This window comes from Pelodiscus sinensis, chromosome 29, assembly GCF_049634645.1.
Source record: "Pelodiscus sinensis isolate JC-2024 chromosome 29, ASM4963464v1, whole genome shotgun sequence".
NCBI lineage: Eukaryota > Metazoa > Chordata > Testudines > Trionychidae > Pelodiscus > Pelodiscus sinensis.
The window spans coordinates 2,301,033-2,327,331 of NC_134739.1; the positions used below are offsets into that span (position 1 = coordinate 2,301,033).

At 45.5% G+C, this 26,299-nt stretch overlaps 1 protein-coding gene across 3 annotated transcripts in view; it reads left to right on the forward strand.

Annotated features, from left to right (window-relative positions):
* The window catches only part of NSF (N-ethylmaleimide sensitive factor, vesicle fusing ATPase), a 162,931-nt gene that overhangs the window by 51,600 nt on the left and 85,032 nt on the right, over window positions 1-26,299 (forward strand). For all 3 annotated transcript variants that reach the window (XM_075911369.1, XM_075911370.1, XM_025181455.2), the window contains exons 7-8: window positions 11,966-12,041; window positions 15,157-15,312. In XM_075911369.1, coding sequence (XP_075767484.1) covers window positions 11,966-12,041; window positions 15,157-15,312 — 232 coding nt within the window. The remainder of the gene's footprint in view (window positions 1-11,965; window positions 12,042-15,156; window positions 15,313-26,299) is intronic.

Sequence of the window (26,299 nt, forward strand, 5' to 3'; positions counted from 1 at the left end):
CCAAAATTACCAATGCCCTGTGGCAGACACCGGCGACCCTGACCCCTACCTTAAAAGAAGTTGAGAGGCGCTACTACGTTCCCCAGTCGGTGCACGAACACCTGTATTCCCAACCTGTCCCGGGGTCCTTGGTCGTTCAGGCTGCAGCCCAAAGGGAGAAGCTTCCCCAGCCGGGGCCGTCCCCGAAAGCTAGGGAGCCCAAGCATCTTGACCTGATGGGCTGTAAGGTGTATGCCACCCGGGGGGTGCAACTCCCCATTGCTAATCAGCAAGCGATGCTGAGTCGTTATGCTTTTAATACCAGGCAGGCCGTGGATAAGTTTAAGGACAAGCTGCCTGCCGAGGCCCATCAGGAGTCTGCGGCCATGACCTCTGAGGGCAAAACCATCGTCCGCACGGCCCTCCAGGTTTCCCTGGACGCTGTCGACTCTGCAGCCCGCACCATGGCGTCAGGTGTGGTTATGCGCTGTGGTGCCTGGCTGCAGGTGTCTGGAATATCTCCGGACGTCCAAACTACGATCCAAGACCTGCTGTTTGACAGGAAAGCCTTTTTTTCGGAGCACACGGACTCCAGGCTCCATACACTTAAGGACACGAGGTCTACCCTTCGGTCCTTGGGGATTCACACGCCGGCTCCTCAGTGTCATCAGCTGCCCTACAGACAGCAGGGGAGACTGCAGTCCCAGGTCCCCCGTGGGGAATACTGGAGATGCCGTATTCGTGCTCCCGGTAGGGATGCAGGGGCGGCTGCGGTCCCTTCATCCACAAGGGGTTGTCGACGTCGCCCGAGAGGGGACAACCCCCGTGGGGTTGGTCAGGGTCCCTCCCAGCAGCACAAGCATCAATTTTAACGGGCTGCTAGAGAGTCGCGAACCAGCCTCCCACCCTGGCCCCCCGTTTAGGGCCAGGTTATCCCGGTTTGCTCAGGCCTGGGCAGAAATCACAACCGACGCGTGGGTCCTAAGGATAATCAGGAGTGGCTATGCCATCCCTTTTCTGGGTTCACCCTCTTCCAAACCGCCCACTCCTTCCTTTTTCAGGGACACTTCTCAGGAAGGCACGCTCCGCCAGGAGGTATTGGCGCTCCTCCAAAAGGGAGCTGTGGAGAGGGTCCCTTTACATCTGGAGGACAAGGGGTTTTACTCCCGATATTCCATTGTCCTGAAACCCAAGGACAGGGTCCGTCCCATCTTAGATCTCAGGGACCTCAACAAGGCAGTTGTGAAATCCAAGTTCAGAATGGTAACCCTGGCCTCTGTCATTCCAGTTCTACAGTTAGGAGACTGATACGTAACTCTCGATCTCAAGGACGCTTACTTCCATGTCGCAATAAGACCCAGCCACAGAAGGTTTCTCTGTTTTTTATTTCCTGATGCTACTTTCAATTTATAGTGCTCTTATTTGGCCTTTCAACAGCACCAAGAGTCTTTACAAAATGCATGGCATTTGTAGCGGCATTCCTCCGCAAAAAAGGGGTACACGTGTTTCTGTACCTGGATGACTGGCTAATTCATGGTTGTTCCTATGAACAAGTGGAAGCCCACGTGTCCCTCACAAGGGCCCTCTTTGTAAGGCTGGGACTCATGCTAAATGAGGAAAAGTCATCATTGACTCCCTCTCAGCACCTCGAATTCGTAGGTGCTCTCCTGGACACCAGGGTGGCGAGAATATTTCTCCCCAGAACCAGGTTCCTGTCCATAGTGGAGCTGGTCTCCGAATTAACTCGGTTCCCTATCACAACCGCTCGGGTCTGCTCAAGGTTGCTGGGTCACATGGCGGCGTGTACGTATGTGGTATGCCATGCTTGAATGAGGCTCAGGCCTCTGCAGACCTGGTTGGCAAAGGCATTCAACCAGTCCAGGGGTCTCTGGGACATGATTCTCACAGTGACTCCGGAGGTGATAGCCTCCTTACAATGGTGGACTCAGGAGGCGGTGGTGTTCAGTGGGGTCCCCTTCACCGTACCTTCCCCCCTCGCTCACTCTGGTCACAGATGCCTCAGACCTGGGTTGGGGAGCACACCCGGGGTGTCACAGGACCCAGGGTCTCTGGTCCCCTGCAGAGCAGGCTCTGCACATAAATGTCCGGGAGCTCAGGGCAGTCGAGAGCGTGCGAGACCTTCCTGTCGAAGCTCTCTCGCTGCTCTGTCCTGCTCTGCCTGGACAACATGGCAGCTGTCTTTTACTTCAACAGGCAGGGGGGAGCCCGGTTGCCTCGCCTCTGCCGCGAGGCCCTGTGCCTTTGGGACCTGTGCGTAGAGCACGACATAGAGTACCTGCCGGGGTGCAAAAATGTGCTGGCCAATGCTCTGAGCAGGTCCTTCGGAGCCCACGAGTGGTGTCTCAAGGACTCGGCTCTTCGTCAGATCTTCCACAGGTGGGGCTGTCCCCTACTAGACCTGTTTGCCTCGGCACGCAATACCAAGTGTCAGAGTTACTGCTCCCTGTTCGGGCTGGGGAAACACTCCTGGGGGGATGCCATGATGGTGATGTGGCCGGCGGGCATCCTCTACGCTTTCCCTCCATTTCCCCTAATTCCCAGGGTTCTGACCAGGGTCAAGACCTTCAGCCCCTGGTAACCCCTCCGTGGCCCAGACAGTTCTGGTTCCCTATACTGGTGGACATGCGCAGCGAGGAGCCTATAACGCTCCCGCCAGCTTGGGACGGGGGAACCTTCGTTCACCCGAATCTCGGCTCTCTCCACCTGACGGCCTGGTTTATCTGGGGCTGACCCAACCAGAAGGGGAATGTTCCCAGGAGGTACAGATGGTGCTCCTAAGTAGTAGGAAACCGTCTACCAGGCGGTTGTACGCAGCCAAGTTGTGGTGGTTCTCATCTTGGGTGTCCAGAAGGGGAGTGCACCCGTCCCATCCATTCTGGACTACCTTTTTGAACTTAGGTCCTGTGGCCTCTCTACCTCTATCAAAGTCCATGTGGCATCTCTCTCCACCTTCCATGTTGGTTCGGCAGGAGTTTCTCCGTTTTCTGACCCTGTGGTTAAAAGGTTCCTGAAGGGTTTGGATAAGTTGTATCCCTCGGTTAGACCCCCTCTCCCCGCTTGGGACCTCAACCTCATGTTGTCTAGACTTGTGTTGCCCCCCCCTTTGAGCCGCTGGCCACGTGTTCTTTGAAGCACCTCTCTATGAAGGTTGCATTCATTGTAGCTATTATGTCGGCTCGCAGGGTCTCCGAGCTGAGGGCGTTAACTGTAAACCCGCCCTACCTAGTGGTTTCTGACAATAATGTGAGGCTCCGCCCTCACCCGGCCTTTCTCCCCAAGGTGGTGTCACCATTCCATTTGTCCCAAGAAATTGACCTCCTGGTTTTCTTTCCAAAGCCCAATCCTCCCCTAAGGAGCAAGTGCTCCATTCCCTGGACGCTAGACGTGCGCTAGCTTTTTATATTGATAGGACTAAACCCTTTCGCAAGTCCACACAATTGTTTATCGCTGTCGTTGACAGGATGAAAGGGCTCCCCGTATCGACCCAGAGGTTGTCCAACTGGGTCACAGGATGTATCAGGGAGTGTTATGCCTTGGCCGGGAAGGTCCCGCCCTGGGTTACAGCACATTCCACCAGGGCGCAGGCGTCCTCTGTAGCTTTTGGGGGCGCAGGTTCCAATCACTGAAATCTGCAGGGCGGCCACGTGGTCGTCACTCCATACCTTTACGGCACACTACGCGCTGGCACAGCAGGCCAGGGAGGACGCAGGGGTGGGCTCTGCAGTGCTCAGCTCTGTTTTGTAAATACGTTTATCTGTGTCGCATTGCACTTTCTACGGTTTTCTGTGTTCGCTTGGTTGAATAAATTTCTTTGGATTGTTCAACTTTCATGGACTTCTCTTTCTGAGTGCTCTGACCCCTCCTCCTTGAAGTGGGGTTGGCTTGGAAGTCACCTAATTCGAATGGACATGAGCAACCACTCGAAGAAGAAAAGAATGGTTACTTACCTGTAACTGTTGTTCTTTGAGATGTGTTGCTCATGTCCATTTGACTCCCCCCTTACCTCCCCTTTGTCGGAGCATCCGGCAAGAAGAAACTGAGGTGGGGGCAGCGCTGGCAGGGGTACTTATGCCCCGCCATGGTGGTGCCACTTCAGGGGGTGCCCTGCTGGCGCTACAGGTACTGCTAGGGAAAACACTCCGGAAGACGTGGTGCACGTGGTGTGCACACCTAATTCGAATGGACATGAGCAACATATCTTGAAGAACAACAGTTACAGGTAAGTAACTAGTGATAGAAATGTAGCCGTGTTAGTCTGGGGTAGCTGAAGCAAAATGCAGGACAATGTAGCACTTTAAAAACTAACAAGATGGTTTATTAGATGATGAGCTTTCGTGGGCCAGACCCACTTCCTCAGATCAAATAGTGGAAGAAAGTAGTATATGGTTGTGACTACTTTCTTCCACTATTTGATCTGAGGAAGTGGGTCTGGCCCACGAAAACTCATCATCTAATAAACCATCTTGTTAGTCTTTAAAGTGCTACATTGTCCTGCATTTTGCTTCAGGTAAGTAACTGTTCTTTTCTGCTGCTTGGAGCAGTTGGGGTGGGGGGTGTCAGACTCCTCCCCAGAAACATCCTCAGCTATGCACCCCTCCCCACCATTTTCTGCCCCTGTTGCTCCTTAGCTGCAAAGGGATCACTGTAGATTCACCTCCACTACTAGTGCAAGCTGGAACATTCCTCTGCTGATACTGGTGGTATGATACGTAGCACATGAGCTCACTTCCTCATCAGAGGAATGTCACGTACCAGATAAAACAAAAGGAAAAGCTATGTAGCACTTTAAAGACTAACATGATGGTTTAATGGGTGATGAGCTTTCGTGGGCCAGACCCACTTCCTCAGATCATATTCTGGAAGAGAATTGGCATGACCATATATACCAAAGGAATACAATGAAAAAAGTGAACACATTACCAGATAGGCACTCTCCCCCTTGGAGAGAGACCAACCTAGATAGATCATTTAGGAGGGACTTGGAACTGTTCTCTTATCAGATTTGACTACCAGAGGGACTAATGGCTTTAAGTCCCTGGGAGGACATCCCCAGCCAGTCAGCCCATCAATTAGCCTTATTGTGAGCCCTGGAGAGCTGTATCCTAGGCATCCCGGAATCATGCAGAAATCACACCAGTCATTTTCCCTTAGCCAGTAATAATAGGCTCTGTCAGAGATAATTGAACCAGATCCAACTGTACTGACTGGTGGTCCCCTTACTTGGATGAGAATGAACACAGGCAACACCAGGATTTGGTACACAGGGTCACGATCAACCTCCAGATATCTCTTATGGGGTTCCATGACACACATCATAGGGGGAAAGCTGACTGGTGTGGAGGAGCACATGGATTGGACCGAGACATCTGTTAGGTAAGGTTCTGTTAATACAGGTGCTATTAATAGAAGTATTAGGGGAGGTTCTATTAATAGAGCTGTTCAGGAGGAGAGGATGGAAGAATGGGTCAGATCAGATGAGACACAATCAAATGAAAAAGAGTAACACATCAAGAAATGGCAGACAGATAAATAGTGACAAATTATTAAACTGCTTATGCACAAATGCTAGAAGTCTAAATAGTAAAATAGGTGAACTAGAGTGCCTAGTTTTAAAGGAGGATATTGATATAATAGGCATCATGGAAACTTGGTGGAATGAGGACAATCAATGGGACACAGTCATACCAGGTACAAACTATATCAGAAGGACAGAATAGGTCATGCTGGTGTGGGAGTGGCACTATATGTGAAAGAAAATGTAGAATCAAATGAAGTGAAAAATCTTAAATGAGCCAAAATGTTCCATAGACTCTCTTTGGATAGTAATTCCATGCTCCAATAATAAGAATATAGCAGTAGGGATATATCATCGACCACCTGATCAGGACAGTGATAGTGACTATGAAATGCTAAGGGAGATTAGAGAGGCTATCAAGTTTAAACATTCAATAATAGTGGGGGATTTCAACTATCCCCATATTGACTGGACACACGTCGCCTCAGGATGGGATGCAGAGATAAAATTTCTTGATGCCTTAAATGACTCCTTCTTGGAGCAGCTGGTCCTGGAACCCACAAGGGGCCGCAGGTTGGCCACGGCTGTCCTAGACTGAGGTGTCGTCAGAGGAGGTTTTGGAATAAATTGATAAACTTAACAGTAACAAGTCACTGGGACCAGATGGCATTCACCCAAGTGTTCTGAAAGAACGCAAATGGGAAATTGTGGAACTATTAACTATGGTTTGTAACCTAGTCTTTAAATCAGCTTCCGTAGCTAATGATTGGAAGATAGCTAATGTGATGCCAGTATTTAAAAAGGGCTTTAGAGGTCATCCTGGCAATTACAGACCGGTAAGTCTAACGTCTGTACCGGGCAAATTAGTTGGAACTATAGTAAAAAATAAAATTGTCAGACACATGGATGAATATAATTTGTTGGAGAAAAGTCAACATGATTTCCATGCCTTACTATTCTGCTAGAGTTCTTTGAAGGGGTCAACAAGGGGGATCCAGTGGATATAGTCTGCTTAGATTTTTCAGAAAGCCTTTGACAAGGTCCCTCAGCAAAGGCTCTCAGGTTGTCATGGGATAATAGGGAAGGTCCTTTTGTGGATTGATAATTGGTTAAAAGACAGGAAACAAAGTGTGGGAATAAATGGTAAATTTTCGGAGTGGAGAGAGGTAACTATTGGGGTCCCCTAAAGGTATATCCTGGGATCCATCCTATTCAACTTATTTATAAATGATCTAGAGAAAGGGGCAAACAGTGAGGTGGCAAAATTTGCAGATGATCCCAAAGTGCTCAAGATACTTAAGACAAAAGCAGACTGTGAAGAGCTTCAAAAAAGATATCACCAAACTAAGTGATTGGGCAACAAAATGGCAAATTAAATTTCATGTTGATAAATGTAAAGTAATGCACATTGGAAAACATAATCTCACCTATATATACACAATATGATTGGGACTAGTTTGGCTACAGCTACTCGAGAGAGATTTTAGAGTCATTGTGGATACTTCTCTGAGAACATCCACTCAGTGTACAGTGGCAGTCAAAAAAGCAAATAGAATGTTTGGAGTAATTGAAAAAGGGATAGAAAATAAGACAGAATATTTCTTATTGCCTTTATATAAAACCATGGTACGCCCACATCTTGAATACTGCATACAGATGTGGTTGCCTCATGTCAAAAAAGATATATTGGCATTGGAAAAGGTTCAGTAAAGGGCAACAAAAATGATGAGGGGTTTGGAATGAGTCCCATGTGAAGAGAGATTAAAAAGATTTGGACTTGTCATCTTAGAAAAGAGGAGACTAAGGGGGGGATATGATAGAGGACTATAAAATCATGACGGGAGTGGAAAAAGTGAACAAGGAAAAATTATTTACTTACTCCCACAATAAAAGAACTAGGGGTCACCAAATGAAATTAGTAGGCAGTAAGTTGAAAACAAAAGGAAGTTTTGTTTTTTTTCCCTCAGCACCCAGTCAATCCATGAAACTCCTTGCCAGAGGATGTGGTGAAGGCTAGAACTTTAACAGAATTTTAAAAAAGTGCTAGATAGATTCATGGAGGTTAGGTCCATCAATGGCTACTAGCCAGGATGAGTGGGAATGGTATCCTTATCCTCTGTTTCTCTGGAGGTGGGTGCCGGGAGGGATCATGTGAGGATTACCTGTTGTGTTCCCTCCCTCCGGGGCATCTGGTATTGGCCACTGTCAGCAGATGGGATACTGGGCTAGATGGACCTTTGGTCTGACCCGGTGTGGCCTTTCTTATGTTGTGGATATCCTCCACCTCTCTGACTCTAGTAAGGCAGTTCTCAGTCATTCTGGGACCTGCTAGGACAGTCTTTCGTATGTCTGGCTCTCATGCCCTACTTCCAAAGGAGTAGAAAATCATTATTTGGTCCCAGTGAAAGGGGCAGAATTCCTGTTTACTTCACCTGGCACAGAATTCCTTGCTGGTGCAGGCAGCCATGCAATGATACGGATTTCTAGCACCCGAGGTTAACACCATCTGACACAGGTGGTAAAGGTCTTGATGTTCTGGAATTGCAGGTTTTCTCATCTACCTCCCACCAATTGAGAATTGCTGCTTCCAGGCCCTGAAAGCCAAAGTTGATTTCACAGATCATGCCATGAGGAACTGAAAAAGCAACTTTGCCATCAGGACAGGGACAAATTCCAAGAGGAACAGAGGCAGGTGATAAAAACATGGCAGCAGTAGCTGCAACTGATATTGCCTCTAGATCAGTTGCAACAGCTGTTGTCATGAATGTGAGTTGTGGCTGCTCTTTTCAGGGTTCCCTGGGGTGGTCTAGAATAGCTTTGAAGACTTACCCTTTGAGTCTAGTCTCTTCAGTACAGGAGACACTGTGCCCAGGGATAGTGCCACCACGCTGCCTTGATGAGCTTCTGGTGCATGGCGTTGGCTCCTAGATGGAACCGGGACCATGTTCCTCTCTATTGGCCATGGTGGCTCTTGGAGTAGAGCTCTGCAGATCCCAATGTCTGTCTGCCCGCAAATGAGGATACACACAGATAAGACATTTCTATCTGCCCAGAGCTCTACCTATCTGTATGCCATTCCCTGCTCTTCTCCTCCTCCTCTGCTGAAGACTTGGTTTGATTTGCAGTAAGAGAAGGAACTGGAGAGGTGTCAGTCCACACCTTCATTTATGCATTTGGGTTAGAGCATGAGGAGAACCACTGTGCATGTGTGAACTAACACACGCTGCTGGCTACAAATATCTGGCCTTCTGCTTATGGAATGTATGCATACCTGGGTGTAATACACAGATAGGGACCACATAGCTGAATGAACCTGTGAACTATAGGTCAGTAACCCTGCCTTTTGTTAACATCCTCCAGAGATATCAGTGGAATGGAAAGTGTGTTACTCCTACATGATGAGACTGTCATAATAGAAAGAGGTAAATAGCAGGGTCCCTCAAGGCTCTGTACAGAGAATTGTACTATTCAATGTATTCGTATATGATCTGGAAAAGGGAATACACAGTGAGGTGGCAAAGTTTGCTGCTGATGTTAAATTATTCAAGACAGTGAAGTCCAAAGTTGACTATGAAGAGTTACGAAAGGATTTCACAAAACTTGGTGAACAACAAAATGGCAGATAAAATTAAATGTTAAGTGCAAAGTGATGCATGTAGGAAAAAATCATTTAAGTTGCCCTTCTCTGAACTTTTTCTAATGCCAGTATATATTTTTTTAGATGAAACCATCACATCCGTACGCAGTATTCAAGGTGTGGGCTTACCATGGATTTGTATAAGGGCACTAAGATATTCTCTGTCTTATTCTCTATCTTATTCTCTATCCCTTTTTTAATGATTCCTAACATCCTGTTTGCTTTTTTGACTGCCGCATCACACTGCATGGACATCTTCAGACTATCCACGATGACTCCAAGGTCTCTTTCCTGATTAGTTGTAGCTAAATTAGCCCCCATCATATTATATGTATAGTTGGGGTTATTTTTTCCAATGTGCATTACTTTACATTTATCCACATTAAATTTTTTTTGCCATTTTGTTTCCCAGTCATTTAGTTTGGTTCAATTTAGAAAGAAGACTAAGTGAGCAGGTAATATGATAGGAGTCAATAAAATCACGAACGTTATGAAGAACGTGAATAAGGAAGTGATAGGTTTCCCTTCACATAACACAACCAGGGATCACCCAGTGAAATTAATAAATAACATGTTTAAAACAAACAAAAGGCAGCACTGTAGAACTCATTGGCATGGGGTGTTATGAAGGCCAAAAATGTAAGCGAGTTTAAAAAAGAATTAGGTAAGTTCAGGGAGGATTGGTCCATCAATGTCTATTTGCCAGGATAATGAAGAATGCAAGCCCATCCTCTGGGTGTCCCTACATCTCTGACTAGCAGACGCTAGGACTGGATGGCAGGAGATGGGTCACTTGATAATTGCCCTGTTCTATTCATGCCATTAAAGCATTTGGCTTTGGCCACTTTTGGAAGACAGGAGGGTGGGCTAGATCAGGCCTGTACGCAGGAGTGTGAGTGAAGGGTGCAAACACACCCCACATGAGCCTTCGTGGACCACCCTGGGTCTGATTCTGTCTGATCTAGGGATGGCAGGGGCGGCACATTGTCCCAGCCTCCCTCCCCCATGCTCTGGCCAGCTGGGGGAAAGCAGGGAAGTGCACAAAGATGGGTGCTGCCCTAGCCTCCCTCCCCTGTACTCTGGCTGGCTCGGGGAAAGCAGGGAGGCACGCTACCCCAGCCTCCTCTTCCATGCTCTGGCCAGCTGGTGAAAGCTGGGGCTGATTTTTCTCCTTTCGTCACCCAGGAGCAAGGCCGGGGTGGAGCTGGGCCACGGGGAGAGGCAGCGATGAGCCCCTTCCACAGCTTGCACCCTCCCCCCCACAGAAATTCCTGCATACAGGCCTGTAGATGGACCGTTGGTCTGATATATTATGGCTATTATCTGTTTTTTCTTTCAATACAGATCAGAAATATTTACTGAGCACCGCTCCCTTTTTTGCATTGTTGATAATTTTGACATTCTCATCTAATCATGGGCCAATACCATTATCTGGATTCCTTTTATTCCTAAAGTATTTAAAAATCTCCTTATAGCCCTTACTAGGGATGTTAAGTAGTGATTAATTTGCTAGTTGAGTAGTCGATGGAATTGGAATTTGCTAGTTGAATAGTCGATAAGCACTTCCGCGTTTTGCCTTTGAAATGCACAAGAACCCTAGCAGGGGCTCTTGTGCATTTCAAAATTGGAACACTACGTGGTGCCCAGGGCCAACGGAAAGTGCTGCTGCTGCGGGTCTCCATGCAGGCGCTTCCTCTTTTAAATGCACAAGAGCCCCAGCAGGGGGCTGTTGTGCATTTCAAAGCAGAAGTGCCACATGGAGCCTGGGTTCAGCGGGGGACTCTGAATCCCCTGCTGGTTCTAGGCTCCATGCAGTGTGCCAGCTTTGAAATGTACAAGAGTCCTCACTGGGACTCCCAGTTGTTGGGGACTCTTGTACTTTTCAAAGCTGGCATGCTGCATGGAGCCAGGGGTCATTCCCCAGCTGACCCCGGGCTCCAAGCGGCTCTGTCACTTTGAAATGCCTTGCTGATCCTGGGCTCCACCCAGCATTTCAAAGCAGCAGTTCTGTATGGAGCAGCTGACCCTGGGCTCTGTGAGGCACTGCTGCTTTTAAGTACTCTCTTCTCCCCCCTCCCCTGCCCGCTGCCTCTATCCGATAGAGGCAGCAAAGGGCAGGGAGTGACTAGTCTACTATTCTGTCGACTATCAGATGAGCATTTGCTTATCGGATAGTTGACTAGTCATTTACTTCTCTAGTCCTTACTCTACTGCCCCTAGATTTTTCCTTGTGTCTCTTTGCTTCCCTTATCAGTTTTGTACAATTCCTAACTTCAGTTTTATATTCATTATCAGTTTCTCTTTTGTCCCATTTGTTATGTTATTTTTAAAAAATTTATAGCTTCCTTCACTTACCCTCCAAATCAGGTTTTTGGTTTATTTTTTTAACTAGTGCATCCTTTTTTTTTGCTTGATTGGCGGATGGTGGCTTTTAGGGCATCTTTTAAGATGTTCTTATCATTCACATTTTTCTGATTAAATTCTTCTCTGCTGATTTGGCTCATAATGGTTTTCAGTTTGTCAGCCCTATTAAAGCACCATGTGCATATGTTACTGGTACAGATTATTATGATTGCATGTGTAAAAGATACTGTTGTGGGGTGTCACTAAGAATAGTGTTAAGGAAGAATGAAAGATGCCTCTAATGTGGCTTAGTTAATATTTGCTTGCAAGCATATCTCATTTGCAGGGGAGCTTGTTTGCTGCTGTCTCTTGCCTATGTTTGGAAACTTGCCTAGGAAGCATCCAAAGAGGAATAATTTGAAATTGAATCTGATATTAGGGTTTAATTATTTTTGTTTCCTTCCACGCAGATTGATGTGGGTCTGATTCTTGGAAATAGTCAAGTTGCATTTGAAAAGGCTGAGAACTCCTCTCTCAATCTGATTGGTGAGTTCTTCCAAATTCCTGAAGCCATTCTAAATGTAAAGGGAGCAGAATAACAACTGATCCTATGTAGTATTGAAAGCTACTGTAACGTTCCAGAGTAGTCATGCAAGTCTTCAAAAACATCATGGTATTTGTAACACCTACAGTAGAAAAAGCCCAGGGTCTTTGAGATGCTAATTGATGCTAGATGATTGAATTTCCCAGTTGATAGAGGAGATACTGGAATGTACAGTAAATTACAGAAGGAAAAAAATCTCTGTAAAAGAACATTCAGGTTACAAGGTCAAACACTCAGAAGTTAAGAAAGGCAAGAATTAAGGCTGTTCATACCCTTAATTTGGCCTTCTTATATGTCTGCATTCTGGTAGCCCTTAGTTAGGTATCATATGCTGTTTTTTTCTCTATACTACAAGATACTTAATGCACAGAGTAGACAGTGTTCATTGAATGTGTAGCTATTTAAAATTTCCTTATCCTCATCAGTGTCTAGCCTCAGGCCTTATTTACTGAGCTGCATAAATGGTAATACATTTGTATTCACAAGATTCCTGTGGGACTAGGTGTTGATATTCTCTTCCTTTTACAGGCAGGGAATTGATGCACAGAAGTTAAAGTGAAACTTTTAAGGGTCCCATTAATTTTGGGTGTCCAGTGTGACATTTAGAGCCTGAGTTTTCAGAAAAGTTAGAATGTTTATAGCATATAATATTTCAATGCACAGTTCTCACTGGCTTCCACTGAGAACTGTGAGTTGCTCTGCACTTCTGCATACCATGCCCTAGGAGTCTCAAGCTGGGCACCTAAAAATTTGGCACGTATAATTAGTGACTGCTTGTGGTAAGCTCAGTTTGTGACTTGTTCACTATTATGTAGGTTACCTAGTACAGGCAGGGGATAGAATCTAATTCTCTGGGGAGACATTCAATTTCCTTAACCATGTTACTGTCCCTTTTTTTCTTGCGTTATAGAAGTTTGAATCAGTCTCAGACCACAGTGTAACCTGTGCACTGAATAAAGGAGGAGTCTGGGGGGGAAAAATAGTAGTGACTGTGTAATTAAATGCAGTATCCTAAAGAAGGTATCTGATTTAGACATGTAGCCGTGTTAGTCTGGGGTAGTTGAAGCATTGTCCTGCATTTTGATTTAGACAGGCAGTCAGTACATATGCAGTGGAGGAGGAATTAAATAAAATCCACTTAATTCACAAAACAGTTCTGCAGGACAGCGTAAAGGGGAAATGTAAAAACTGTTAAACTGATTGCAACATGGCAAGCCTAGTATTTTGCTAGCCTAATGTTTAGTATCACAGTTAATCAGTGACCTTCAGTCTCTAGTATATGTGTGGAGTGTGGTCTAGCAGAGCAAAAGTCTAGTACTTGGGATTCTTGGCTCTGTCCCTACCTGATAGCCCATGAACAAGCCACTTCATCTTTTCCTGCCTTGTTGACTTATCTGTCAAACTGACACCTCATTGTTATCCCCTTAATTGGTATATTATAAAGCTTAATTGTTTGATGTGCTTTGAGAGCCATTGGCATGCACTGTTCAGAGTGCTAATAGTTATTACCATGAGGTAAAACTAACCAAAATGATTGTATGTTTTGGGCAAGTGACAACTAAGTGCTAGCTTTTAAAGTGGAATCTCCCTTTGCTCTGCCTTTTGTCAAATAACTGTAGTTCTTCATTTATCCCTATCCAGGCTCTCTCTGTGTGAGAAGGTTAGTTTCCTGACATATAATGAACATAATGTGTGACCAGAAGGGGGTAGCAGAGACTAAGAATAACTAAAGGAATACGCAGTTTGCCTGAGCTCTTGCTGGTCGTAGTAGTATTAAGAAAATAAATACAGGCCATCCTCGCTATACGTCCAAGATACGTTCAAAAAAACTTGGACTTATAGTGAAACAACTTAAAGTGGGGATTTTTTTCCCCATGGCTGACTTTCATTTGTGCAAACTGAGGTTGGGTTTTTTTGCACGACTTAAGAGCAGGAAATGGGAGGACTTATAATGCATCAGTTCCTACAAGTGTCAATGATTTTAATGTAGAACGGATGTATAGGAGGGTGACTCATAGCGGGGATGCCCTGTATAAAATCAGCCTATGCAAACAATAACCAAGAGATCACATTTTACTGTTAATCTTTTGCTTCCAGGTATTATGGTGTTACCCAAAATGTCTATTACAGCAAGTTTATCAGAGAATTGTCGTATTAATGCTCAGTTTGTGTGCAGATCCTAGAAATAAATGTTGATGCCTAATAAGCCTCTCATCAACTGCTGGCTTGTTCTCTCCAATACATTTGCTATTGTCTTGTCGGTCTAATGTTAAAGGGTGTATTCTGTGTGTGTCTTGTCTCTGCACTTGGCCCTGTCAGTGATTTCAATTGCCTCTGACTTTTCTCTACCTCTTCTCTCTACACACACATCCCCAAACATTGCAAAGAGCCCAGTCCTGTGAAGCTCTGGATGTCTATAAAAAAGTGCTGAGAACAACCCTCAATGCACATTGAAGTTCATGTGGCTGTAGGGTGCTCAGTACTTCCCAGGATCTCTCTCCATGAACTCTTAGTATTGCTATTTCTAGATCATGGGTTCCCAAACTGGGGGGCGTGAAGAAATTCCAGAGGAGGTTGAGGCAACCCAGCCCCACACACCCCCGTCAATCCCCTCCCAAGTTTTGTTGCTATTTTTTGGTAGGGTCAATCAAAAGGGGGGGCGTGATGCCAAAAAGTTTGGGAACCTCTGTTCTAGATGGTCTCTCATGGTGAAGTTGCCAAGGAATAAGCTTGGAAAGCAAAGGTTTCCGGAAAGTATGGTTTTCCACACAGTGGCTGCAATGTCTGTTATAAACTGAATGGAATGAAGTTAACATTGTTCTGTGAGCTTGCTTCTTAGCTGTCCTCCTGTTTTTAAGCAACCCTGTGAAATGAAGGCAATACTCTCCTGAGTTCCCATAATGGCAGTAGGACATTGTGTGTAGTTTGTCTTCATGGTAATATTTGCAAAACAATCACTGCACATAGTTTAGGGAGCCTGCATTTTCTCCAGTGTCTGTCTGTCTGGCTTAAATTCTTCAGTGCTTAGTTCCTGAACCAGTGGTGTCTTCTTCACAGGCAAATCTAAGACCAGGGAGAACCGACAGTCAATTATCAACCCTGATTGGAACTTTGAGAAGATGGGGATAGGAGGTCTTGACAGAGAATTTTCAGACATCTTTCGTCGAGCATTTGCCTCTCGAGTTTTTCCCCCAGAGATTGTGGAGCAGATGGGTAAGTATAGCACAACAGAAACACATACGGGGTACGGCATTCAGTTCTATTTCTGATTAAACAGCTCAGATAAGAACTAATTGTGTGATAATGCTTATGACTCAGAAATTATTTATGCTTGGGAGCCCTGTGCCGAAGGAAAGTGTCCTCTTCCCATTGCCCCCCCAAATCTCGGTAGTACTCTTTTTGTTGGGGGAGGGGCTGGATTGTACATATTAAAAATCATTTATTTCCCATAGTAGAGTCTGTCTTATCCTGTCTTTGTCATCCTCCCCACATTGGGATATGTGAAATCTCCTGCACTGTCCATATGGGACTGTAACTGATTAATAAGGGTGGAATCATATACTGTTTTCCTTGGATCATGAGCGGTGGGTGTTCTGTTCAAATCAGGTAGGGCCATATATTCTTTTTATCAATCTTGACTTCTGTGTGCTAAACTGTTACCATTCCGGTAGTGAGCTCACTACAAAAACTACATTCTCTTGCCCCTATTTGAACTCAACATGTCCCCCTGCTAACGGATGCCCATTTCTTCAAATTGCAGTTGCCGGTGATGCCACAAACTTCAGTTCCCTTTGTTATGGTGCCAGACCATTTTTAAACCCTGGATTTGCATCTGCCTGTTTTTGTCAGCTTTGCACTCTTTGTATATTTAGATGCCATGATTTTTTCCTTAAAAGCAATGGGATTTTAAACAGAAATCTCTGCTTCTTAAAGAAGTGTCCTGTTCCTGTGCCTCTATGTGTGTAGTTTCTTTTTTTTATTTCCAGCACTCCAACACTGAGATTTATACAAAATATCAAATCTAATTTCTCAGTGAGAAACATATGTCTTGAATTGCTGTCACAGAATACCTGACATTACAGCTCAGCTTTCACATCCAGTCAAAACTTACATAATGTCAAATCGGGACATCCCTGCATAGAGACATGGTGAAAGCCATTAAGATTATGTACCACATTTAGCTACACATTTGGGATGACAGTTCTTTCAGTGCAAGGATCTATCAACCAAATCAGAAGCCACTTTGAAATAGGTATTCCAGGTGAAGCAAGCAGTTAAATTCTTGTACAGCTTAACCAGTACCTGGCGGGCATGGACAGTACGCAATGTCAAGTGTCCATCTGCGAAACCTGATTGCTGTGGATGACCATATTGGCTAACGAGTGGTTTCATCCTACCAAGCACATTATGCCCAAACACCTTCCCAGGGACTCGAGCCATACTTGGCATGAGATTCTTTGTCCTTAGCAAGGACATGGTGGTGATGTCTTTCCATTCTGTGGGTGCTCTACCTGATGCTTGCACTTTTAAAAAAAAGTTGATGGAGATCAATGCTCCCTGTTCCACGGTATCTTTGAGTAGCTAGAGTAGAATACCATCAGTCTAGCCGAATGTCCATTCTGTAACTTTTGGATGGACAGCCTTACTTTGAGTGAGAGAAGATCAGTATTCATTCCTGGGTCATGTAGCTCCATAGTTCTCATGGTTGCATTTTGCATGGGCCAGAAAATGCTGGTTAACCTTTGTTATTAGATGGCTCCCTGCTTCTGTGCTTCTGCCTTTTTCACTTAATTGTCAAAAACCTCTTCAGAAAGCGAAGGTGTCTTTGTCACTGTCAGAAGCTGATGGTGTCAGGGATGTTGTCAGGGACTTGTTATAGCATTACACAAACCACTCCAGGTCATCTCCACCTCATGCAAGAGGATATTGAGGCTACATGTGTGATCTTTGGCAGCCTATGTGTATTTAACAGCTTCAGTAGAGCCCTTGGAACGATGCTGGACATTACTGTCTGGATGGTGCAGTGAGAACCAAGTTACTAGTCTGGGCTGAGATTACTGCCGCTTCTACACTGCTGACGACTTGGTGAGATTTCACTGTGGAGCAGTTTGACGATGTCAGTTTCTTTCATGGCACATCTATTGCTTGAAATCCAGGTCCAGGAATGGTTACTGAGACGCCAAAAGTGTTTGGTCCTACTGTTTAGTTCTTCTATTTGTATAACTAAAGCCTTGTCTGTGTCACTGCGGGCTGTCATCCTAACTTACACTACTTAAGCTGCATGAATAATGTAGCTGAAGTCATACTGAGGTCTGCTTACCATGGTATCTTCACTGCAGTAAGTCAACAGCTGACACACTCTCGTCGACTCTGCTTACTTGTCTCGTTTTGTGTACCAGAATCGATAGAAGCTTGCTCAGTGGTTGATTTACTGTGTCTATGCCCCTGCTAGATCTATTGCTGCCTGTCAATCCATCAAGTAGTGATGGCCTATGATCAGCCTTCTAGAGAGTAGAAAGCAAAGAAACCTAGGCAGTTAAGTAAAACTCACCTCTTTGCTCCTACTGTGATACAGACATGCATTTGTGCAGCTCTTCACCAAGTAAAGATTAGGCTTTTAATGGAACAGATGGCACTGGCACTCATCACCATAAACTTTTACCTTCTGAAATAATTATAATGCATCATCTTCATCATAGAGATGCAAAGTCCTTAGCACATAGCATTTGAGGGTATGTCTAGACCACATGCCTCTGTCGCCAGACCTGGCATAGTCAATGAAGTGGGGATTTAAATATTCCTGGCTTCATTAAAATAAAAATGGCCGCTACGCTGTGCTGGCTCAGCTTATTGTCGGCACAGTGCGGCAGTCAAAACGCGGCTCGGTCGACAGGGAATGCCTGTCAGCACAGCGCGGCGGCCATTTTTATTTTAATGAAGCCAGGGATATTTAAATCCCCACTTCATTGACTGTCGGGTAGTCTAATTTATATGTCTCTGGTGACAGAGGCATGTAGTCTAGACATATCCTGAGAGATTAATTCAACTGAGTTTCACAGGAACTGCACAAGTAAACTGGAAAATTTCATCTTGCTTCCAGTACAGTTCCCACCCACATAACACCTCCACTTGGACATTGAATGACTGCATGCTAACCAGTCAAACACCAAGATAGGATTGTATTACTAGAGTATTCTCATTGGCTGATATATCCTGAGAGCAAGACACTGTTACTTAGCAACTCTGTGGAACACCTAGCTTTACAAATGTAACCCTTTCATTGGCATCTGTACATGTAGAAGAGGTAGGAAACCTTACTGGTGTATTAAGAGACTAAGGTCTCTGAACACACAGTGTGTCACATTCAGATCTTTCCTTTCCTCCTACCTGTAAGTGAACTTACATGAATAAAATGAAAGAGCTGTGAAACAGCAGTAGTATTTTGGATACTATTGGCCATAGTGTATGTGTATAATATATATAATTCTTACCGGTGAAAATTTATACATCAGACTATTCCAAGAGGCATTTTGCAGTAAATGGAGGGGAACCCAGCAGAACTCCCTTTTCTCTATGATGATCCCTATGGCTAAAATGCTTATCTGAAATTTGAAAACATGCTTTGACTTTTTTTCTGCATTAGTCATAACTTGCTCTTCAACTATATTTCAGATCTCAGATGCCAGTGTGACATCTGTTCAGGTCTGCTTATAATTTATTAGAAAGGAAAAGAAAACAATTGTTCATTGTCTAGATCTGCAAAATTTACCTTCTTCTGTTTTCTGCTAAATGCTCACAGATTATGCTTATATTCAAAATGCAATAAACATGTCAGTTGCAGCCCTGTAACTATATAGATGTGATCTAAACCCTTTGCAGCATAAAATAAAATACAAAATAGAAACTTCTAACTTTGTGAGATTCCCATAACATCCCAAGAATGTTCTGGAAGTGAAGCTTATAGGTCAATATTAGTCAGCTAACCCAATTTTCATCTGGATACAGGGAAGCCAACAGCCATGCTGGGTCGCAGCCTGAGCATGCCACGTGGTGCCCCTGCCTCCTTAGGCAGCCCTAAGTGCTGCTTGATGCATGCAGGCAGTGATTTAAAGGGCTTTGTATTGTAGGTCTGCCTGGAACCCCAGTCGTGAACCAGGACGTCATTTTGCAAAGTGTGGTATGTGTTCACATTAGATGTTTGTGTAACTTTCATTACGTTTGCAGAGATGTGTTGAGCAGGGTAAATTAGCAATCCAAAGGCTGCGAGCGTTTTCTCCTGCAGTTTCCACATAATCCAGAAATGCCTATAAAACTCTTTAGAATTATTCTGACATAAGCAAGCCAATACGCTAGGAAAAGAGAAGAATGCCTCTAACAACAGGAATTAGTTCAAGAAAGTTCTGTGGCCTCTGTTATGCAGAAGCTCAGACTAGATGACTGCAATGGTTCCTTCTGGCCTTGTAATCTCTGAATGAATCTCGAAGCAAGAGGATGAGCAGTGGTTCCAGGAAATACTTGTCTAATTCAGGCACCTGCTGGCTCTCTGAACTTCCCAGGGAGCCTTTGGTTGCTGCAGGCAGAGCTGAAACAGCCTATGGGTAAACAAAAGCCCAACAAGACCCTTTAATATCTGGAACTGATTGCTTTCTGTTCCTATGGCTCGTGTGGTTACACAGCGGGGTATGGATTTGGAGCAAGGCACGCTGTGTCCAAACCCCTATCTTACTGCCTTTTGTGGATCTCCGGTTCTGCGTTATCTGAGCATGTTTACATCTTATTAGTGGTTAAAACAATCAGTGGGCAAAGCTATGCCTGTGTGTGCACAGACAGCTCCCACTGAAGACACTGTGAACCTGAGGGCAGTTTAAACCAGTGTTTTGTGAAACCAAGGCCATGCCTACGGAAAGGCCCTCTTACGAAGATTGGACACATGGGATGGGCAGAGAATACACAGGGCTATCAGAGAGCTCTCTGGAGTCATTAGCCATTTTAACAAAAACCTCAACACTTTAGTTTAACCAAAGTAGTGGCCAGAGACAGAGGACCTTCAATGGTACCTTAGATACAAACTGTGACAAAATCTAAACGGAAAGTGAGATCAGAGAATACTAGAAGGAAAATAAACTGAGAGAGAAGGGCTTGGTCTATATATCAGATCTAGAAGGAGGATGCTGAAAATGAAATTAGAGCAAAAAACCATAGAATAGGCACAATTGGTCAGACAGATGTGGGATTTTGATCTCCTCTTCTCCATATCCTACTTCGCTGCCCCAATAAAATTCTGTCCTGTTGATATGGAAGGCAGTGGGAAGTTTGTTTTTAAGATAGCTTGGCTAGATCAGAAAGGCTGGGTTTTAAATCTAAGCAGTCAGGATAGGCTTTGTACACACTGGATACTCAGCACTCTGTGTGCATGCACGAGCATGTGTGCGTTTGTGTGTGTGTGTGCCTGTGCTGGGGAGATTGCATAGCTGGAATCTCACTACAGATGATTTTATGATTGAAGATCTGAAACTACTTTATAACCTTCACTGATAAGTGGGGTCATATAAAAATAAAGAAGACTTAGTCTTTTGCGAACAGGTGAGTGCTAACAGGGAGTTTAGAGAGGGAGTTCTCCAGGTACAGGACTCTTGAGGGAAGTGTGTGTTGTCTTTGGGGCTTTCTTGCTGTGTGCTGAGTTTGTGTTTGTGAGTGAGGGTTGGTGTGTGTGTGTTTCTTTTTTTTCCCCTGTGTTTGAGTGAGGCTTTTTTTTCTTCTTCTTCCACTTCCCCTTTGCCCCTCCCTCTCCCCTTCATGGAGTGTGTGCTGTGATTGGCAGGTGGAAACAGTTGGCTTCTAATTAAAGTTTGAATTCTAGAAGCTTCTGCTGATTGGCTGAGCCTTGCTAGGGGGAGGGACTCCAGGGCTTTATAAGGCAGTGAGCAAGTGACCAACGAGCTTGTGAACAGGTGAGTGCTAACGGAGTTTAGAGAGGGAGTTTGGAAGGGGAGAGGGAAGGGCATGAGGGTCTCTTGCCTTTCTTTCTTTTTAAATCCCTTCTCCAGGACAGCAGCGATGGATGGTGATAGGTCTGCTGTTGTTACCTGCACGGAGTGTGCCATGTTTGTCTTCCTCCCGGAAGAAAGAACGGATTTAGTCTGCATGAAGTGCAAGCTGGTCGCCATTTTGGAAGAAAAAATTAGAGGGTTGGAGGCCCAAGTGTTGACCCTGCGCTCGATCAGGGAGGACGAAGATTTCCTCGATAGAAGGCAGTGTTTAATCCTTCAAGCACGGCAGGTGGAAGAGCCAGAGAGGGCAGAACGGGACCAGGAAGAGAACTGGCTGCATGTAACTTCTAGAAGGGGAAAAAGGCCAGCACGGGAATCGCCCAGTGCTATAGAGGTAAGCAATCGCTTTCAGGATCTCTCCACAGGCTCGGCAGTGTAGAATGGTTTGGACGGGACCTCACAAGGAAGAAACTGGAAAGGAACACCATCTACTGGAAGGCATGGGATGTGTAGTCCTAGAGATGGGGGGTTCCACGGCCACCACCCCCAAAGAAAAACGACTGGTGGTGGTGGTCGGGGACTCCCTCCTAAGAGGGACTGAGCCATCCATCTGTCGACTGGACCTGGAATCTTGAGAGGTGTGCTGCTTACTGGGAGCTCGCATTCAGGATGTGACTGAGAGGCTTACCAAACTGGTCAAACCTTTGGATCACTACCCCTTCCTGCTTCTCCACGTGGGAACTAATGATACAGCCAAGAACGACCTTGAGCGGATTACTGTGGATTATGTAGCGCTGGAAAGAAGGATCAAAGAATTCGGAGCACAAGTGGTGTTCTCGTCCATCCTCCCTGTTGAAGGGAAAGGACCGGGCAGGGATCGTCGAATTGAGGAAGTCAATGCGTGGTTGCGCAAGTGGTGTCGCAGAGAGGGCTTTGGTTTCTTCGACCATGGGACTCTGTTCCGGGCACATGTTAGGAAGAGACGGGATCCACCTAACGAAGCAAGGAAGGAGCATCTTGGCGGGCAGGCTTTCAAACCTAGTGAGGAGGGCTTTAAACTAGGTTCGTCGGGGGACGGTGAGCACAACCCTGAGGGGAGTGGGAAAGTTGGATACTGGAAAGAAATGCAAAGAGGAACGAGCAAGAAAGGAGGACCCCTGATTTGAATGGAGAAGATAGGGCGATCAATTGGCTATCTGAGGTGTTTGTACACTAATGTGAGAAGCCTGGGCAACAAACAGGAAGACCTGGGGGCCCTGGCCCAGTGTAAGAAATATGATTTAATTGGGATAACAGAGACTTGGTGGGATGACTCGCATGACTGGAGCGCTGTCATGGAAGGGTATAGACTGTTCAGGAAGAACAGGCAGGGAAGGAAAGGAGGAGGAGTTGCACTATATGTAAAAGAGCACTATGATTGCTCTGAACTCCAGTATAAAGAGGGAGAAAAACCTGTTGAGAGTCTATGGGTTAAGTTTAAAGGAGCAGACAACAGCAGTGATGTTGTGGTTGGTGTCTGCTACAGGACACCAAATCAGGTGGATGAGGTAAGTGAGGCTTTCTTCATACAACTGAGAGAAGCTTCCAGATCGCAGGCTCTCGTTGGGGACTTTAATCACCCTGACATCTGTTGGGAAACCAATACGGCAGTACACAGGCAATCCAGGAAGTTTTTGGAGAATGTTGGGGATAACTTCTTGGTACAAGTGCTGAAGAATCCGACCAGGGGCTATACGCAGCTTGACCTGCTGCTCATTAATAGGGGAAGTAGAGGTGGGTGACAGCCTGGTAAGCAGTGGTCATAAGATGGTAGATTTCAGGATCCTGACTAAAGGAAGAAAAGAGACTAGTAAAATACACACCTTGGACTTCAAAAAAGCAGATTTTGACTCCCTCAGAGATCTGATGGGCAGAATCCCATGGGATGCTAACATGAAGGGGAAAGGAGTCCAGGACAGCTGGCAGTATTTTAAAGAAGCCTTATTGAAAGCACAGAAAGAAACCATCTCGACGCGTAGCAAGAGAGGCAAACATGGTAGGAAACCGGATTGGCTTACGGGGGAAATCCTTGGTGAACTTAAGCATAAAAAGGAAGCTTACAAAAAATGGAAACTTGGACAAATGACCAGGGAGGGGTTTAAAGGTATAACTCGAGAATGCCAGGGGGTTATCAGGAAGGCGAAAGCGCAAATGGAATTGCGACTGGCTAAGGATGTGAAGGAGAACAAGAAAGGTTTCTACAGGCATGTTAATAAGAAGGTGATCAGAGAGGTGTGCGGCCCCTACTGGATGAAGGAGGGACAGATGATGTGGGGAAAGCTGAAGTACTCAATGCTTTCTTTGCCTCTGTATTCACGGACAAGGTTGGCTCCTGGACTAATGTGCTAAGTGATGCAAGATGGGATGAAGATGGACAGCCCTTGGTGGGTAAAGAACAGGTTCGGAACTATTTAGAAAAGCTAAACGTACGCAAATCCATGGGTTCAGACTTAATGCATCCGAGGGTACTGAGGGAGTTGGCAAATGTCATTGAGGAGCCTTTGGCCATTATCTTTGAAAAGTCGTGGAGACCTGGAGAAATCCCGGATGATTGGAAAAGGGCAAATGTAGTGCCAATCTTCAAAAAAGGGAAGGATGATGATCCACGGAACTATAGGCCGGTCAGTCTTACCTCGGTTCCTGGAAAAATCATGGAAGGGATCTTTAAGGAATCCATTTTGAGGCCCTTGGAAGAGAGGAAAGTTATTAGGAGTAGTCAGCATGGATTCACAAAGGGCAAGTCGTGCCTGACCAATTTGATTAGCTTCTATGATGAGGTAACTGGCTCTGTGAATGTGGGAAAGTCAGTGGATGTGATATACCTTGACTTTAGCAAGGCTTTTGATACAGTCTCCCACAATATTCTTGCCAGCAAGTTAAGGGAATGTGGATTGGATAAATGGACGGTAAGATAGATAGAAAGTTGGCTGGAAGGCCGGGCCCAGCAGGTAGTGATCAACGGCTTGATGTCAGGATGGCAGTCGGTTTCTAGTGGAGTGCCCCAAGGTTCGGTTCTAGGACCGGTTTTGTTCAGTATCTTTATTAATGATCTGGATGAGGGGATGGATTGCACCCTCAGTAAGTTTGCGGATGATACTTAGCTAGAAGGAGAGGTAGATACGCCTGAGGGCAGAGATAGGGTCCAGAGTGACTTAGACAAATTGGAGGATTGGGCCACAAGAAATCTGATGAGGTTCAACAAGGACAAATGCAGAGTCCTGCACTTGGGACGGAAGAATCCCAAGCATTGTTATAGTCTGGGGACCAACCGGTTAAGTAGTAGTTCTGCAGAAAAGGACCTGGGGGTTACAGTGGATGAGAAGCTGGATATTAGTCAACAGTGTGCCCTTGTAGCCAAGAATGCTAATGGCATATTGGGTTGCATTAGGAGGAGCATTGCCAGCAGATCCAGAGATGTCATTATTCCCCTTTATTGGGCTCTGGTGAGGCCACATCTGGAGTATTGTGTCCAGTTCTGGGGTCCCCACTACAACGCATTGGAGAGGGTCCAGCGGAGGGCAACCAAAATGATTAGGGGGCTGGAGCATATGACCTATGAGGAGAGACTGAGGGAGTTGGGTTTGTTCAGTCTGCAGAAGCGAAGCGAGAGGGGGGATTTGATAGCACCTTCAACTTCCTGAAAGGAGGTTCCAAAGAAGATGGAGAAAGGCTGTTCTCAGTGGGGGCAGATGGCAGAACAAGGAGCAATGGTCTCAAGTTGCGGTGGGAGAGGTCCAGGTTGGATATTAGGAAAAACTATTTCACTAGGAGGGTAGTGAAGCACTGGAATGGGTTCCCTAGGGAAGTAGTGAAGTCTCCATCCCTAGAGGTGTTTAAGTCTCGGCTTGACAAGGCCCTGGCCAGGTTGATTTAGTTGGGATTGGTCCTGCCTAGAGCAGGGGGCTGGACTTGATGACCTTCTAAGGTTTCTTCCAGCTCTATTGTTCTATGATTCTATGATAGTCTTTTGTGTGCATCATTGGTTAATAGCTGTGAAAACATTCAAGATTATGTAAATGACTGATGTAACATCTCATATTGTAACATGCTACTTTATACATCTTTAAATTGTGCTCCTCCATTCAGCCATCTAAGGGCTTATCCATGATCTCTGAGAGTAGAGCTTTCCTATAATCATTGGTACTGAATCTGTCTTGGCCACAACCCCATTTTAACTGTCAGCACAAGAGAGATTAGTAGGCCTTCTTTTCTAGAAGGGAGAGTGGCTAGTGGTTAGAGCATTTAATTGGGAATCAGGAATCCTTGGCTTTACTCTAGGTTTGCTCTTAGTTTTAATACTACCAATCACAATGCTGTAAATGTGCTTTACAGTTTATGGCGCATAAGACATGTTCCTTGCACCGAAAAACTTTAAAAAAATGTAAACTTTCTACTGTCCGGATTGCAGGTTACTAGGTCTTGCGCTTAGCTGTAAACTAAATTTCATGAAGCCATGGCAAGTAACTTATCCTCTGTGATCCTCAGTTCATCTCTTTGTTAGACTGATTTAAACCACATTAAACCTGTGGATCTGCTTGCCAGAGGAGGTTGTGAAGGCCAAAACTATAACAGGGTTCAAGAAAGAGCTAGATAAATTCATGGACAAACAGGCCCATCAATGGCTGTTGGTCAGGCTGGGTAGAAATGGGGTTCCTAGTCTTTCTGGCAAAAGCTGGGATTGGGTGGCAAGGGGTCGATCACTTGAGGATTCTCTGTTCTGTTCATTCCTCTGGAGCATCTGGCATTGGCCACTGTTGGAAGACAGGACGCTGGGCTGGATGGACTTTTGGTCTGACCCATATGGCCGCTCTCATGTTTTTAAGGAGATACCCAAGATTTATTTACTTGGGAGGTCGTCATTGACCATATCATCCACTTAGCTTTGTTTGGTTTACTTCTATGGAAGTCCTGTAGTTAGGTTCATGTGTCCCATACCTGGGTGCACTAAGAAAGGGCTAGGCCACTTCACTGATTGGAAGAGAGAAATGTAGCTCTCTGATTGTCTGCACTGTCAGACTGGGAGCAGAGAACTGGCAGAAATTTTTCCCTGAGATGCTGGCTGGGATTTGGGAAAACTGTAAAAAGAAGGAAAAGCTGCCAGGAAAGGGAGGTGGGGAGAAGGGTTGCTAAGAAAAGGAGGAATTACTCTTCAGTCTCCTGGTGGGGGGCGG